The 18,318-nt window shown below is 41.8% G+C and overlaps 1 protein-coding gene across 4 annotated transcripts in view; it reads right to left on the minus strand.

Moving 5' to 3' along the window:
- The window catches only part of LOC115148857 (cytospin-B), a 170,042-nt gene that overhangs the window by 3,585 nt on the left and 148,139 nt on the right, over window positions 1-18,318 (minus strand). For 3 of the 4 annotated variants that reach the window (XM_029691142.1, XM_029691143.1, XM_029691146.1), the window contains 3 exons: window positions 14,062-14,178; window positions 9,049-9,108; window positions 8,909-8,944 (listed from right to left, as the gene is read on the minus strand). In XM_029691142.1, the coding sequence (XP_029547002.1) occupies window positions 8,909-8,944; window positions 9,049-9,108; window positions 14,062-14,178 (213 nt within the window). The remainder of the gene's footprint in view (window positions 1-8,908; window positions 8,945-9,048; window positions 9,109-14,061; window positions 14,179-18,318) is intronic. The other variant, XM_029691144.1, reaches the window with a different exon arrangement.

An 18,318-nucleotide genomic window follows, 5' to 3' on the forward strand; every position in this document is an offset into this window, starting at 1 on the left:
AAAAGGGTTCCAAAAGGGTTCTTCGGTTGTCCCCATAGGATAACCTTTTTTCGGTTCCAAGTAGAACCCTTTTTGGTTCGAGGTATAACCCTTTTGGGATCCATGTAGAACCCTCTGTGAAAAGTGTTCAACATGGAACCCAAAGGGATTCTACCTGGAACCCAAAGGGTTCTTCAAAGGGTTCTCCTATGGGGACAGCCAAAGAACCCTTTTAGGTTCTAGATAGCTCCTTTTTTTTATAAGAGTAATCCTGCTACGTCCACACAGATATGCCCTCCACTGTCCTCTCAACACCCACACATTCACTATACAAAACTGGGCAGGTTTAAAATAATCTCTCATTCCTTGTCACGCCTTAGCCTATCCATTATTGGCATGACAATGAACATGACAGGGGAGCTGGCAAAGGCACAGAATGAGCTAGGTTTACAGGAAATAACAGTAAAAATATTCATTTTAAAGCAGCAATCAGCAGTAGAAATAATAACAAAGCGTACTCCCTGCCCGTTTCTGTAAAAAGCTGAGGGATGGGGCTGAAGAAATGTAAACACTCTCAAATTCATAGACAGATCTATGGATGCAAGGACTGACCATCCATGATATCAAAATTATAGTTTTAACCATCTTTTGAGGCTATATAGTGTTTGTTTCCATTTAATTTAACACTGGAGTAAAACAACCCTATATTTTGTATTCTGATGAGGCGTGACAGTTGAACTAAGTTCATGAGGCATTTATAAGTTATATTCTTCAAGAATCAATGGGAACATGTCATTCATTTATAAGTCCAAAAGTTTATGCAACAACTGCTATTTGCACCTTTTAAAATAACTATTACTCATGGTGATACATACCCATCCATACCCACTCGTTGTATAATCAGTAGAATTCACAACATGCACGTGATACTTTATAAGCAAGCCTTACTTGACATAAACTATTGCTGATATCGGAAGGAATGCTGACAGAATGTAGGAAATAAATGGAGCCTATTCCCCATTTAGTGGAACTGAAGGGAGGAGGGAACACAGTAAGGCTAGCTACGTGGACAGTTACCATCACTGCTGCTTTCTTATCAGGCTCTGAGACCTTACTGTTACTATTTCAAAATGGCTGCTGGTTTGGAGTCAGACCAAATCAAAACTGTGATCTATGATTTTCCTGACACGTATGCACATGCACACACTCAAGCATGCACGCTTGCACAGAAACACAGACACACACTGCTAAATGAAGCTGTTTGCTCTACACCAGGGATCATCAACTAAATTCAGCCGCGGGCTGATTTCTTTCTTGAGCAGATGGTCTTGGGTCGGAACATAATTTAAAATAATTGGCAGACTACAAGCCCAAACAGATATAATATTTGACTAACATGTAATCATTTGTATACAATCACGTGTCTCTCTATTATGCGTGGGAATACTTGTCAACAGATTTCCAAAATTAAAATCACTTTGAGCTGATTTCCTGGTGTTTTTACAGTCTTTTATGTCCAACAACAACAACAAAAAATATTATAATTTGCTCAGAAAACTTTGGGGGCCTACGGACCGCCAGTTGGGGAACCCTGCTCCACACAGTGGCCGTGTCCGAATACCCATACTTGTGTCCTAAATAGTAAGACATTTGAATATGTGGAAAAATAAATGTTTAATAGTATGCAACATTTTGAAAATTGAGTATACTTTAAATGTCTAGATGTCATAGTAATCACTTAGATATGGGGATGTGCTACTGAAATCAACGAATACTGGGAAACAGCGTAATCGCTCATTACACCTTCTCAGTATGCAAAAAAAAGGAATGTGTTATAGTAGGCCTATGTGAACTTTTGAAAATCGAGTATGGTTTAAATGCCAGGATGTTATACTCATTCCGGTCTTCATCTAGCAGAATTTGATGCACACTTTTCCACAATGCATTGGAAGAGGTGGGCTGCGAGAGATAGGCCCTAGTTCTGTTCTAGTAGCAAAGCCATTAATTAGGGAAGATGCCAAATAGCGAAACTATGTCGTTTTTGTTCTCCTTAAAATGATCACGAGTAGGCTATTGCATCTTTAACTACAACTGAAGACAGACTTATTTTGTATTTTTTAAGTGGATTTCTGTTTTGTCATTGAAAAGTGTTTCTTGTTCTCTTGTCCTTTGCCAGTACTAAACCATATTTTGATTTGTGAATGTGTCAGCACCGGGGACTCAGGATGTGGCTGAGTTATTGATGTCAAGTTAATCAGGCCTTTTAATTTAAATATATAGATTGTAGGCTAGGTAGGCTATCTATTTCATTATTTAATTTATGGATCATGCCTTAGCAGTCACTCTGATCTTGTTCCCAATGATCAGTACTTTAGTTTACTATGTTGCTGTCCAACGGTTCTGAATTTGCGATGCATCCGCCTGTCCATGTTGTTTTGTGCATTAGCCTTTTGATTTGAACATTTAAAAAGTTCTGGTGTGTGCACTAGGCTATTTAATTGAATTTATATATGTTTCAACACTTTGGTTTCACTAATAAATATGTTGAAATGGAACCAAATGTTTCTGTCTTTAGTCCTTTTTAAATAGGATAGATGGGCTATATGGGCTATGGTTTAGGTTGAATGTGATATTCTGCCTATAACCAGCCTGAGTAGGCCTATAACTCCATTCCTATTCTATACAGAGTTTAGAGAAATGAATCGAATTGGAAATGAGCTACAGAATTATCAGGATGTGATGCATGTCTGTTGAATTAGGAAAACTCTACCAGCACTTGGCCCCGCCCGCCCACCTACACAGCCAGTCAGGAGATTCTACTGAACTACTGAATTTCGGCCATGCCATGCTGCAAATGTTTTATCTAAACGGTATGTGCTAAATAGTATGTTACGATGAGTAGCCTATGTATGTAGTACGCTAGTATGGGTATTCGGACACAGCCACTATATTGACTTCTTAAACGGTGTTGCACTGAAGCAAATCCAACGGCAGATGACAATGCCAAGTTAAAAAACAAGTCTATATGGTTTCACATCATAAAACATATAAATCTGACATCTGAATAAATGTAAAGTAGTCAATCTACGGACAGTCCTACGCCTTCTATTGATTGGTCAAAGACAGATTTATAAAAGACGCAGCACGTCTGTTCAGGTTTTCTACATCACTGGTTTGTGTGTGTGTGCCTCTGTGTCTGCGTGCGTAGGCCTGTGTTGACAGTGGTAAATGCCTCGAAGTTCTGGCTGCAGGGGGGGTTTGTGCGTGTCATGATAACAGTCCGCTCCAGAGGGAGAGAGAGAGGACTGCTGGAGTCAATGATGGGTTTGAGGGGCTCTGAATACGGGTCTCTGGAACAAGTTGGACCTGCCGTGGTAAGGTGGGGTGTGTGTGAGGGGAGGTGGGGATCCTAAGACGAGCAAGGATCCTGACGCCCATATGTGCACAAATGTCACTCACACACAAACAGGCCAATAACATGCTCCGATTTGTTTGTTCATTAAATATTGTTTGTTCATGCTCCAAATTTGTTTGTTCATGAGAGAGGATCCCTGCAACCCATGTATGCAGATGTCAATCAAGGACAAATGGCACCAGTGGCATGACACCTATTTCATCTGCATCTAAAACATTTATATACATTTGTTTTATGTAATATGGATGAAAAATAGTAATAGTAAAACAAAACATTGCAGATTTTATTGACACCGTGTGGGACCAGATGCTTGATGCATTTCAACCAACTCTATCAGAAATATCAAATCAATGTTAATTTGTTGCTTGCACAGGATACAACAGGTGTAAACAGTACTTACTTACAAGCTCTTCCTCAACAATGCAGTGTTCAATATCAAAGATAAGAAATAGAAGATCCTGAATAGGATCCTTAAAAGAGCACGGAAACAATACTAGGTCAGATAAATACAAATAAAAACACACAAGTAATAAAACGCACAAGAATGTACACTATTTACAAGGTCAGTACCAGTACCAGATGTGCAGGGATACAGTGGTAGTTGAGGTTGATACTGTACAGTACCAGATGTGCAGGGATACAGTGGTAGTTGAGGTTGATACTGTACAGTACCAGATGTGCAGGGATACAGTGGTAGTTGAGGTTGATACTGTACAGTACCAGATGTGCAGGGATACAGTGGTAGTTGAGGTTGATACTGTACAGTACCAGATGTGCAGGGATACAGTGGTAGTTGAGGTTGATACTGTACAGTACCAGATGTGCAGGGATACAGTGGTAGTTGAGGTTGATACTGTACAGTACCAGATGTGCAGGGATACAGTGGTAGTTGAGGTTGATATTGTACAGTACCAGCCAAAAGTTTGGACACATACTCATTCAAGGGTTTTTCTTTTTTTAAACAATTTTCTACATTCTAGAATAATAGTGAACACATCAAAACTATGAAATAACACACAACCAAAAAAGTGTTAAACAAATCAAAATATATTTTATATTTGAGATTCATCTTGACATTGTGCCAAGAGTGCACAAAGCTGTCATCAAGGCAAAGGGTGGCTACTTTAAAAAATGTCAAAAACACTTTTTTTGCTTCCTACATGATTCCATATGTGTTATTTCACAGTTTTGATGTCTTCACTATTATTCTACAATGTAGAAAATAGTAAAAATAAAGAAAAACCCTGGAATGAGTAGGTGTGTCCAAACTTTTGACTGATGTAGGCAGGGGTAAAAGGGACAGGCAGCAGGATAAAACATAATAGTAGTAGCAGTGTAAAAAGGTACGTGTGTGTGTGCATGTGTGATGGTGTGTGTGTGTAGTAGAGTTTAATATTTTCCAGAAAATCGACACATTTTCCTTCCTGAGAAAATTGCAACCATGACAGTAATATCCCGATATTCCTGTTCAAACCGGAAATTCTATTTAAAAGCATATAATACCAGCGAAAAAAATCTGACATGATTATATCACTTTAAATGGAGAAATATGGACAGGAATCTAACAATGTCTTATTGTACAGTCGTGGCCAAAAGTGTTGAGAATGACACAAATATGAATTTTCACAAAGTCTGCTGCCTCAGTGTCTTTAGATATTTTTGTCAGATGTTACTATGAAATACTGAAGTATAATTACAAGCATTTCATAAGTGTCAAAAGCTTTCATTGACAATTACATGAAGTTGATGCAAAGAGTCAATATTTGCAGTGCTGACCCTTCTTTTTCAAGACCTCTGCAATCCGCCCTGGCATGCTGTCAATTAACTTCTGGGCCACATCCTGACTGATGGCAGCCCATTCTTGCATAATCAATGCTTGGAGTTTGTCAGAATTTGTGGGTTTTTGTTTGTCTACCCGCCTCTTGAGGATTGACCACAAGTTCTCAATGGGATTAAGGTCTGGGGAGTTTCCTGGCCATGGACCCAAAATATCAATGTTTTGTTCCCCGAGCCACTTAGTTATCACTTTTGCCTTATAGCAAGGTGCTCCATCATGCTGGAAAAGGCATTGTTCGTCACCAAATTGTTCCTGGATGGTTGGGAGAAGTTGCTCTCGAAGGATGTGTTGGTGCCATTCTTTATTCATGGCTGTGTTCTTAGGCAATATTGTGAGTGAGCACACTCCCTTGGCTGAGAAGCAATCCCACACATGAATGGTCTCAGGATGCTTTACTGTTGGCATGACACAGGACTGATGGTAGCGCTTACCTTGTCTTCTCCGGACAAGCTTTTTCCGGATGTCCCAAACAATCGGAAAGGGGATTCATCAGAGAAAATGACTTTACCCCAGTTCTCAGTAGCCCAATCCCTGTACCTTTTGCAGAATATCAGTCCGTCCCTGATGTTTTTCCTGGAGAGAAGTGGCTTCTTTGCTGCCCTTCTTGACACCAGGCCATCCTCCAAAAGTCTTCGCCTCACTGTGCGTGCAGATGCACTCACACCTGCCTGCTGCCATTCCTGAGCAAGCTCTGTACTGGTGGTGCCCCGATCCCGCAGCTGAATCAACTTTAGGATACGGTCCTGGCGCTTGCTGGGCTTTCTTGGGCGCCCTGAAGCCTTCTTCACAACAATTGAACCGCTCTCCTTGAAGTTCTTGATGATCCGACAAATGGTTGATTTAGGTGCAATCTCACTGTCAGCAATATTCTTGCCTGTGAAGCCCTTTTTGTGCAAAGCAATGATGACGGCACGTGTTTCCTTGCAGGTAACCATGGTTGACAGAGGAAGAACAATGATTCCAAGCACCACCCTCCTTTTGAAGCTTCCAGTCTGTTATTCGAACTCAATCAGCATGACAGAGTGATCTCCAGCCTTGTCCTCGTCAACAGTCACACCTGTGTTAACGAGAGAATCACTGACATGATGTCAGCTGGTCCTTTTGTGGCAGGGCTGAAATGCAGTGGAAATGTTTTTGGGGGGATTAGGTTCATTTGCATGGCAAAGAGAGACTTTGCAAATAATCTGATCACTCTTCTGAACATTCTGGAGTATACGCAAATTGCCATCATACAAACTGAGGCAGCAGACTTTGAAAATTAATATTCGTGTCATTCTCAACTTTTGGCCACGACTGTACATATGACTTGACATGGAACAAGAGCACACAAATCTTGGCCTGCACCTCTCCAACTTGGAAAATAGGAAATATATCACTTAAAGCAGTCCGGTGAATGTTCTCTGCGGATAACACCAGGTTTCCAGTAATTCTTTTCAATAACTTACCCTACAAGAGGGACTTTGCAATTAATTGCAATGCTTCTGATCACTCTTCATAACATTCTGGACTATATGCAAATTGCCATCATACAAACTGAGGCAGCAGACTTTGTGAAAATGTATATTTGTGTCATTATCAAAACTTTTGGCCACGACTGTATGTCACAATTTAATCAACTCAAAGTTCTGTCAAAGTCACCACGCTATTTCGTTGATGTAAATTAGTTAAAATGTAGGCCTAAAATATTATGTGATTATTGGACTACAGTCTAGTGTATATTACATTTGTTTTAGCTTATCTTTGACTGAGCTTGTTGGTCCTTTTCTCTCCCCTTGCACCTAGCTATCAGGGGAATTTTGGAAGGTTTTGGCTGTTAATACTTTATGATAACCAACTTATTGTGGTGATTTTGTCACAGGGAACATATCCGATTCTACACTTAACAACCAGACAAGCAAATAGGCCTAGTAGCGGTGACTCAGCACCAGTAGCAGAGATAGTGCCCGGTACAACACATCCCTGCGATGCACTCGCTTTTGTTATTGTAACATCATGGAACAAAATGTCTATTTCCTCGAGCGTGTTTGTGGACACAATGTACCAGACATTTTGTTAACAGTGAGTAGTCCTAGCTGCATTTTATATGTTGATCGTCTGCCATTGGCACACAGCTAGATTGGAGATTTCGTGAATGTAAGATGGAGATTAGCTTCAGTAAATTGCGTTGAGAGGTCGCGTGTAGGCTACATACACTATATATACAAAAGTATGTGGACACCGCTTCAAATTAGTGGATTTCAGCCACACCCGTTGCTGACAGGTGTATGAAATCGAGCACACAGCCATGCAATCTCCATGGACAAACATTGGCAGTAGAATGGCCTTCCTGAAGAGCTCAGTGACTTTCAAAGTACCACCGTCATACGATGCCACCTTTCCAACAACTCAGTTCGTCAAATTTATGCCCTGCTAGAGCTGCCCCTGTCAACTGTAAGTGCTGTTATTGTGAAGTGGAAACGTCTAGGAGCAACAACGGCTCAGCTGCAAAGTGGTAGGCCACACAAGCTCACAGAGTGCTGAAGTGCGTGGCGTGTAAAAATCACCTGTCCTCGTTTCCAACACTCACTACTGAGTTCCAAACTGTCTCTGGAAGCAACGTCAGCACAATAACTGTTCATCAAGAGTTTCATGAAATGGGTTTCCATGGCTGAGCAGCCGCACTCAAGCCTAAGATCACCATGCGCAATGCTAGAGCAGGTACAGTTAATGCCGATAGTCTGTGGGTGAGGGTGGGCAGCCATTGGTTAGCTGTTCAACAGACTTACTGCTTAGGGATAGAAGCTGTCTTGGAGCCAGAGAACAGTCCATGGCTGGGATGGTTGAAGTCTTTGGCAATTTTCTGGGCCTTCCACAGACACGCCTGGTATAAATGTCCTGGATGGCTGGTAGCTTTGGCTCAATGATGTACATGGGCCGTCCGCACCACCCTCTGTAGAGCCTTGCGGTGAAGGGTGGTACAGTTGCCATACCAGGCAGTGATGCAGCTAGTCAAGATGCTTACGATGGTGCAGCTGTAAAACCTCTTGAGGATCTGAGGGCCCATGACAAATCTCTTCAGTCTCCTGAGGGAGAAGAGGCGCCGTTACAACCATGTTATCTGGACACCGAGGAACTTGAAGCTCTTGACCCTCTCCACTTCAGCCCTATTAATGTATCACCTATTGATGCTCCCCCCACTGTTTCCTTCTTGGTCTTGCTAACATTGAGGGAGAGATTGTTGTCTAGGCACCACACTGCCAAGTCTCATCGCTGTCAGTGATCAGGCCTACCACCGTCGTCAGAAAATTTGATGATGGTGTTGGAGTCGTGCGTGGCCACACAGTTGTGGGAGAACAGGGAGTACACGAGGGGGCTAAACACACACCCCCGTGTTGAGGGTCAGCTTGGCGAAGATGTTGTTGCTTACCCTCACCACCTGGGGTCTGCCATCAGGAAGTCCAGGATCCAGTTGCAGAGGGAGGAGTTAGAGGGCACTACGGTATTGAACGCTGATTACTCTATCACTTGATAAAATTCAATCATCTAATCAAATGTTGCTTCTGTAGATGACCAAATCAAAACATGCTATTCATTCTGTAGTTAATCAAATCAGGTAATTTGTTTAGTAATAAACCAAATCAAAGCGTCTATGCTTCTTTGGTGCATTGTCTGGTCTCTGGTTGTTCAGTTCAACTCACCAGGGAGGGTTTGCTGCCGATGCTCTCTGCAGCACTCTGTAGTTAATCAAATTAGGTCATTTGTTTAGCAATAAACCAGATCAAAGCGTCTATGCTTCTTTGGTGCATTGTCTGGTCTCTGGTTGTTCAGTTCAACTCACCAGCGAGGGTTTGATGCCAATGCTCTCTGCAGCCTGAAACGCCAGGGACAGATTCCGGCCCTGTAGGAAAAACATACAGGGTTGATCATTACAAGGTCTTCCTCCTCTTATTCCTCCTCTTCCTCATTCATTACACACTACAGAGTGTCCCTCCTCCTCCTATACCTCCTCTTCCTTACTCATAACACACTGCAGGGCCCTCTTCCTCCTCTCCTCCCGCCTTCTCTTCTTCCCCCTCCTCTTCCCCCTCTTCTTCCATACTTATTACCACACAGAGCGCTACAAACAGCAACAAACATCTCCACAAATAAATCCTTTTAAACACCCAGGCCATATTCCCTCTGGGACCAGGCCAAAACGTCTGCCTGAGGTGGAGGGAGAGGGAGAGGACAGTCAAAGAGTCACTGACCTGCCGAACTGCTAAAACAGAGGGCGACCTACAACGAGGTGAGTTCCAAGCTACGCAAGCTAAATCTGTGCAAGCTAGATGAGGCTTCATCCACCCGGCGAAACTCATCTTGACCTTCCAGAACACAACACACATGTTTTCCACTGTCAAGACTTCTTTAAGAATCACATCAAACCCAACACATAAGGGGCCAAGTCGACAGATGGAACCCCATCATGACTGGCTCAATATTCAAGTATGTTATCCATGCATGATCACTCAGCCTAGCCTATGGCTATGATTCTGCCCTCAGAATAAGACAATGACAAGGACCCAGCCCCCCCCACTCCCCAATTGGGTACAAGGAACATTAATACTAATTTTGCTGAGCATTGGATTTTGTTGTTATTATATTGCCTATGGTCCAGGACATTAAAACAGTGATCACACCAATTACTGGACAATGGACAATATACTGAGGTGTCCCATATGGGCTACTACACAATTGCTTTTGTTGTTTCTTCCTGTTGATTGCTGTCCCCCTCCATTTACGCTCTTGCATTTATCTCCAAGGGAGGACTTGACCTACTGGCCATGATGTATTATTGTCTAGAGTATCTAGAACAGATGTGTCAATCAAATGTTGCTCTGGAGGGCCGCACAGAAAATACATTATATTTCCTTGCCAACAGAATTTGAAAAACATAGTCCTCTATTCATCGTTTTAGGAATTTTCGATACTCCCTGACTGTCTAGCTTTAATTTCGGTTATTGTTAGCAAGCTGGACACAGTCAAGAAACCATTATCATTTCTACACTGTTTCGATTTGGTTTTAGTCATTTAAAAGTATAGTGAGTTTGTTTTACTACACACAAAAAAGAAGACAAAAAAATGTAATAACAATAATAATAAATACATGTTTTACTCAGACCACCTGCGGGCCGGATTGGATGCCCTTGCGGGGTGTCCAATCTGATTTAGAATATATGATTTAGAATATAGACTTCACTTTTTGTACATACTTACTCTCTTATCTCAGCATTTGTACATAGTATAGAGCACTTAAATGCTTATGAATGACATTGTGGACATGCAGGACAAATCTAATAAGACCAGTCCTCAACTGGCAATTTCATTAAATAGTACCTGCAAAACACCAGTCTCAACGTCAACAGTGAAGAGGCGACTCCAGGATGCTGGCCTTTATGGCAGAGTTGCAAAGAAAAAGCCATATCTCAGAGTGGCCAATAAAAACAAAAGATTAAGATGGGCAAAATAACACAGACACTGGACAGAGGAACTCTGCCTAGAAGGCCAGCATCCCGGAGTCACCTCTTCACTGTTGACGTTGAGACTGGTGTTTTGCGGGTACTATTTAATGAAGCTGCCAGTTGAGGACTTGTGAGGCGTCTGTTTCTCAAACTAGACACTCTAATGTACTTGTCCTCTTGCTCAGTTGTGCACCAGGGCATCCCACTCCTCTTTCTATTCTGGGTAGAGATAGTTTGCGCTGTTCTGTGCAGGGAGTAGTACACAGCATTGTACGAGATCTTCAGTTTCTTTGCAATTTCTTGCATGGAATAGCCTTCATTTCTCAGAACAATAATAGACTGACGAGTTTCAGAAGAAAGTTCTTTTTTTTTTTTCATTTTGAGCCTGTAATCGAACCCACAAATGCTGATGCTCCAGATACTCAACTAGTCTAAAGAAGGCCAGTTTTATTGCTTCTTTAATCAGGACAACAGTTTTCAGCTGTGCTAACATAATTGCAAAATTACGTTACAGCCTTATTCTAAAATTGATTAAATAGTTTTTTGCCCCTCATGAATCTAAACCTAATACCCCATAATGTCAAAACAAAAACTGGTTTTTAGAAATGTTTGCAAATGTATAACCCCCCCCCCCAGAAATGTCACATTTACATAAGTATTCAGACCCTTTACTCAGTAGTTTGTTGAAGCACCTTTGGCAGCGATTACAGCCTCGAGTCTTCCTGGGTATGACACTACAAGCTTGGCACAACTGTATTTGGGGAGTTTCTCCCATTCTTCTCTGCAGATCCTCTCAAGCTCTGTCAGGATGGAGGGGGAGCGTCGCTGCTCAACTATTTTCAGGTCTCTCCAGAGATGTTCGATCGAACTCAAGTCCGGGCTCTGGCTGGGCCACTCAAGGACATTCAGAGACTTGTCCCGAAGCCACTTCTGCGTTGTCTTGGCTGTGTGCTTAGGGTCGTTGTCCTGTTGGAAGGTGAACCTTCGCCCCAGTCAGAGGTCTTGAGCGCTCTGGAGCAGGTTTTTATCAAGGATCTCACTGTACTTTGCTCCGTTCATCTTTCCCTCGATCCTGACTATCTCCCAGTTCATGCCGCTGAAAAACATCCCCACAGCATGATGCTTCCACCCCCATGCTTCACCATAGGGATGATGCCAGGTTTCCTCCAGACGTGAAGCTTGGCATTCAGGCCAAAGGGTTCAATCTTGGTTTCATCGGACCAGAGAATATTGTTTCTCATTGTCTAAGAGTCCTTTAGATGGACTGTCATGTGCCTTTTACTGAGGAGTGGCTTCTGTCTGGCCACTCTACCACAAAGGCCTGATTGGTGAAGTGCTGCAGAGATGGTTGTCCTTCTGGAAGGTTCTCCCATCTACACAGAGGAACTCTAGAGCTCTGTCAGAGTGTCCTTCAGGTTCTTGGTCATCTCCCTGACCAAGGCCCTTCTCCCCCAATTGCTTAGTTTGGATGGGCGGCCATCTCTAGGAAGAGTCTTGGTGATTCCAAACTTCTTCCATTTAAGAACGATGGAGGCCACTGTGTTCTTGGGGACCTTCAATGCTGCAGACATTTTTTGGTACCCTTCCCCAGATCTGTGCCTTGACACAATCCTGTCTCGGAGCTCTATGGACAATTCCTTCGACCTCATGGCTTGGTCTTTGCTCTGACATGCACTGTCAACTATGGGACCTTATATAGACAGATGTATGCCTTTCCAAATCATGTCCAATCAATTGAATTTACAACAGGTGGACTCCAATCAAGTTGTAGAAACATCTCAAGGATGATCAATGGAACCAGGATGCACCTGAGCTCAATTTTGAATCTCATAGCAAAGGGTCTGAGTACTAATGTAAATAAGGTATCTGTTTTTTATTTAGAATACATTTGCAAAAATTTCAATAAAACCTGTTTTCACTTTGTCATTATGGGGTCGTCAGGAGGGGGGTGGGAGAGTGGAGCGTGGACGGGTGGGGTTGGGGAAATGGGGTTGGGGTGGAGGGTCAATTATTTGTCTCTCCTTTTTTCCTTTGCAAACTACATTGATTGAACTGACCTCTTGGAGACCTAGAACCACTCTGACCAAAGTGGTTGTCTTTGGCTGGGACTGGGAGACATGCACATTCAAGACTATTATTATTTCTATACTATTTTTGAACAGATAGCCTCTGTTGTTTGCTTTGGACAGGACCATGATGTCAGCTGCACGGCGTGAAAATGATTTATTAATAAAGGATGAGAGCTGAGATTGGGAAACCAAAGAGGCTGAACCTCATGGTGTTGGAGTCTAACAGTAAATAATGTTTGATAAATAACCTTATTTTGAGCCATGACAGAGAGCTTGGATAAATGGAATCGAATGATAGAAGATCCAAAGAACATTCTAGGAAAGGAGCACTCTAACTTTTGCTTTCAAAGGGGGCCTGTAAGTCTAAAAACTAGGAAGTCACTCAACAAAACACATTAAAGCCAACACACAGCCCTCACTAAATAATTCACTGGGGATGGGTTAGCTTTGTGTCTGTCATCGGGAAGGCACAGAAAGGTTTTACCATAGTAATCAGCCTGGCTAATTTGTCACGTATAGCATGCAGCATCGGATGTGTGTTTGTGTGTGTGTGTGCCGAAGTGTCGTCCTCTTTTGTTTATAGTGAGCTGGTCAAATAAACACAGGGGTGCTGAACCCAACACATGGCACAAAGCGGAGCCTGTTTGCAGTGTTTTTGTGCCCTTCTCTCTCCTCTCTATATGCCACCTGCATATACATACAGCAGGACTGTCTGTCAACACTAATACATAGCCGCTTCTCTTTAACACCAAGTAATAGAGGGTGGCTTTAAAGGTACATGCTTGTCATACAAAAGCCCTTAGGGCTGGATTCATTCCGGACCGCAGAAGATCCGCGTATGCAGTGTTTACTGTGAATGCAGCCCTTCGCGAACGCAGAAACATTGCATTTAAAATTAATAAAGGAACATGCTCCACCACATTTAGTTGGTTTTACATGCTGTAATGCTTACGCACCCCTTTAGTAAAATGGTCACCACAGTAAAATGCTATTTAACACGCAAAACAGGTTGTGTGCCCCTGCATACCTTTAGTAAATCTCAGCCTATGTTTCTCATACAATAGACTTTAGTGTAAGGTATTAAAGTGTTGCGCAATGAATGATGCTTTGGAGGTACTCTAAAAGGTTCTTGAAGAAGAAATTAATTGAGAAAGTAGAAGGTCACATCAGTGTGGGTGTCCATGTTCATGAGCTCTTAATTGGAATGATAAATGAATGAGTGTGTGTGTGTGTTCGTGCAGTTGTCTGCATGTATGCATGCATGTATGTGTGTGAGGTGGGTACCTTGTCTTGACTGATGAGTTCCTGGTAAGGGATGTGTGCGGGCAGGTAGGTGTGGAGGAGAGCACAGAATGCCAGGCCATCACTCCAGCTGCTGCTGAAGTTTGTCACATCAATGTTCTACAAGAGATAGATGGAGAGAGAAATAGAGAGAGGGAGAGCGATTGAGAAAGAGAGAAAGATATATATATATATATATATATATATATATATATATATATATATATATATATATATATATAGAGAGAGAGAGAGAGGAAGATGTCATTCTTCTTCTAGTACCAGCAGTGGATGTGTCAATAATAAAGTCTAACAACAATAACAAGCTTAAATGAAGCATTTATTTACACACAGTACATTATGCATAAAGGAGAGAATGGAAACAACCTGGTCAACCTTCATTGTACCCTATTATAAACTGCCAATTATCTTTAGGTTGCATTTAGTTCTTGCTCATTCAGCTGGAAAGGAGGGAAAGTAACGATCTACATCCTGAGAACAGGGTTAAGACATGCGGAAGCACATTAAAACACCCACTCAAGCACATTAACATATGAAGCAACACACAAATGAAAACCAATGGTGTAGTTTAATCTCCATACTTAGTCCATAGTTGATCAATAAGCTAGCTCATGTGCGATTGGAGAGCTACTTGTATTGCTGTGTGTTAAGATTGATTGAATTTATTGGATAATTAAAATCAGTAGGCCGCTCCAGCCAGAGACAATATTACATAGATAAAAGATGATTTAGTATAAAAACACAATCAAGCCCGAAGGCTTATTTCCATTGTAGTCCTCATTTTGCAGCAAGATGACAGGTGGGCAAGATCGACACTTCACATGCACTCAATGCAATTAAATACAACAACAACAATAGCAATTTACAACAATCCATTTACAACAATTTATAACAATATCTACAGCACAGAGATGCCCATTTACAAGGCACCTCATGAGGAAATACCCCTCATCAAACTGTCATGTTATTTCTCAAATGTTTTGTAAGAGGGTCTTGTCTTATTCCTATAAACTCTTCATCCATATTCCAGTGTGTTTTACAACTGAAACTGTAACGTCTGCTTCCAACTCACACTCTCAAACACGTCGATCCCCTGAACGCAGCTCACTCTCCAGATCCAAATCACCTGAATTCTGATCACCTGTTCACACACCTGTATGTCATTTACACACAATATTTAGTTCAGTTCTTTGCACCCCATGATTGTGAGGTATTGTTTGTTTTGATACACTTTTCCTTTCGGAGCTCTGTTTTTCCCCGTATTAGTCCTCCTGTGTACCGTAGTTTTGGCCATCCTCACTAACGACGCCTTTTTGCCTATTACCTGCCTGTACTTTTGCCTATCAGATTTCCTGTCTTCAACCTTGTGCCTGATCTCTCGGACTACGTCATTAGCCTTCTCCCTGCCTGTACTGTTGCCTTTTTGGACCCCCTGTATATGACCTTTTGCCTGCCCCTGGACCCAGTTACCTGCCGCCTCCTGTGGTCCTTTACAAATAAACACCTGCTGCACCCTGCGCTTGAAACCAGCACTGTCTCCCATCGTGTTCATTACAGAAACATCCAGCGCAGCATGTCCAGGGGTTTGTGTGTGTGTGTCTCTCTCCACACACAGCACCTCATCCATCATGAAAGACAAGGGCTTTCTCCAGCTTTCATCCCTAATCACTAGGCATAGATGTCAATTCAATGTCTATTCCGTTTTGGTTCAACATCATTTCATTGAAATTAAGTGGAAACAACGTTGATTCAACCAGTGTGTGCCAAGTGGGTATCCACTCTCCCAGTCACACTGTAAAAAAAAGTTGATTCAACATACAATTGAAAACGCTCTATTAAGGCAACCAGCTGCAATAGAATTGTGACTTTGCTCAACATTTGACAAATAGCTGAACGAACATACAATTCAACTTGAGAATGTATATTCACCTTTTTTGCACATTTCCCAGTGTAAAACCCAAACTCTTTATGACAATACATTACATATATCATAAGGCTTTTCTTTGAGGGACTAATTACACCATAACGCGGTGGTCTAAAACTCCTGCAAGTCATATTATACTGGCTTGCAAAGTGATGTGTAATTCCTATTGGAATCCAGCCAAAGTGAGGATATCCAACAATTTGAACTTTTAATCAACTGCAACTTGCATTCACAATGACTACCAAGGTAGGGAAGATAGTTTATTGAGACTACCTAAATTATATAAACTGAAACAGACATCTCAGTAATGGGTGCAAAAAATCCAACTACTAACAGATTGGATTAGCTTAGAATTTGTATTTATTTATGTTTGTGTAGCATAAGATGAAACAACCAATTAATGTACATGCAAAAACACAGGTATTGAAACAAACAATTCTGAAAATCAACCTGCAATAGAGCATGCTGGGAAATATAATGTTGGCGTGGTTTTGAGCAAACATACGCTTGTAATTTTACTCAACATCCTGTTCAAATTCAGCTCACTTTGAGCAGAGTTTGTTAATTCAATTTACAATTGTAAGGTAACGGCAGGGTAGCCTAGTGGTTAGAGTGTTGGACTAGTAACCGAAAGGTTGCAAGATTGAATCCCTGAGCTGACAAGGTAAAAAAAAATCTGTTGTTCTGCCCCTGAACAAGGCAGTTCCTAGGCCATCATTGAAAATAAGAATTTGTTCTTAACTGACTTGCCTAGTTAAATAAAGGTAAAATAAAAAACACAGACTGGAATATGTTCTGGGATTCTTCTGATGGCATTGAGGAGTACACCACATCAGTCACTGGCTTCATCAATAAGTGCATTGATGATGTTGTCTCCACAGTGACTGCTAGTACATACCCCAAACAGAAGCTATGGATTACAAGCAACATCTGCACTGAGCTAAAGGGTAGAGCTGCTGCTTTCAAGGAGTGTGACTCTAACCCAGAAGCTTATAAGAAATTACACTATGCCCTCTGACGAACCATCAAACAGGCAAAGTGTCAATACAGACCTAAGATCGAATCGTACGGATGTGGCAGGGCTTGCAAACTATTACAGATTACAAAGGGAAGCACAGCTGAGAGCTGCTCAGTGACACGACCAGACAAGCTAAATTACTTATATGCTCGCTTTGAGGCAAGTAACACTGAAACATGCATGAAAGCATCAGCTGTTCCGAACAACTGTGTGATCAAGCTCTCCGCAGCTGATGTGAGTAAGACCTTTAAACAGGTCAACTTTCACAAGGCCGCAGGGCCAGACTGATTACCAGGACATGTACTCCGAGCATGCGCTGACCAACTGGCAAGTGTATTTACTAACATTTTCAACCTCTCCCTGTCTGAGTCTGTAATACCAACAAGCAGACCCCATAGTTCCTGTGCCCAAGAACACTAAGGTAACCTGCCTAAATAACTACCGACCCGTGGCACTCATGTCAGTAGCCATGAAGTGCTTTGAAAGGATGGTCATGGCTAAAAATCAACACCATTGTCCTAGAAACCCTAGACACACTCCAAATTGCATACCACCCCAACAAATCCACAGATGATGCAGGGGCGAAAATCTGATATCAACTTTGGAGGGGACAATTACATGAAATTTTCTCAAGAGCAATTCCTGAGGGGGACACCAAAAGTACTGCTGTAACACATAGCCTACATTGTAATATGGTAAATGTATATTGAGGAACCAAAGAAATAAGGTGTTTGCCGTACTCCTAACTACCGGTACCCAAAACTACACAACTAATCACAACAGCAATACCATTGCCTTTAACAAATCTTAGTTCAGTCACCAGTTTAAGTGGAGAGTGGGGGTATCCATGGCATTTTCCAATTATGTTCCTATTTTACAAGTCAAAAAAATTGAGAACCTTTCATAATGTTGCCAAACAAAGACTCAACAAACTTACCTGAGACTCCCTGTCTCTGCCAGTCTGTCCCTGCATATCTGTCCCCAACTCTGCTGTCTGTGTGCCATCTGTTGCCTGCTCTGCCTAATGACATCATTGTGAAACATTTCCATTAGAATTTCATTTCTTTGTTATGAACATTTTATCAACTAGTCTTTGAGATATTAGGCTACTAGGGTTCTTACTATGCGTTTTGGTGTATTGAAAAATACTCTGAGGTCCGTCTTTTATTTTTCTGCCATTTTTCTACCTGGCTGGCTGGCTGGCTACACACACAGTGTGTAGGTTATTTACAGTAGGAGATGGGCTTCTATCATCTTCTATCATTCTATTTGGGCTTCGATCTAAAAGGTAGCTAGC

Source organism: Salmo trutta, chromosome 15 (assembly GCF_901001165.1).
Source record: "Salmo trutta chromosome 15, fSalTru1.1, whole genome shotgun sequence".
NCBI classification, from domain to species: domain Eukaryota; kingdom Metazoa; phylum Chordata; class Actinopteri; order Salmoniformes; family Salmonidae; genus Salmo; species Salmo trutta.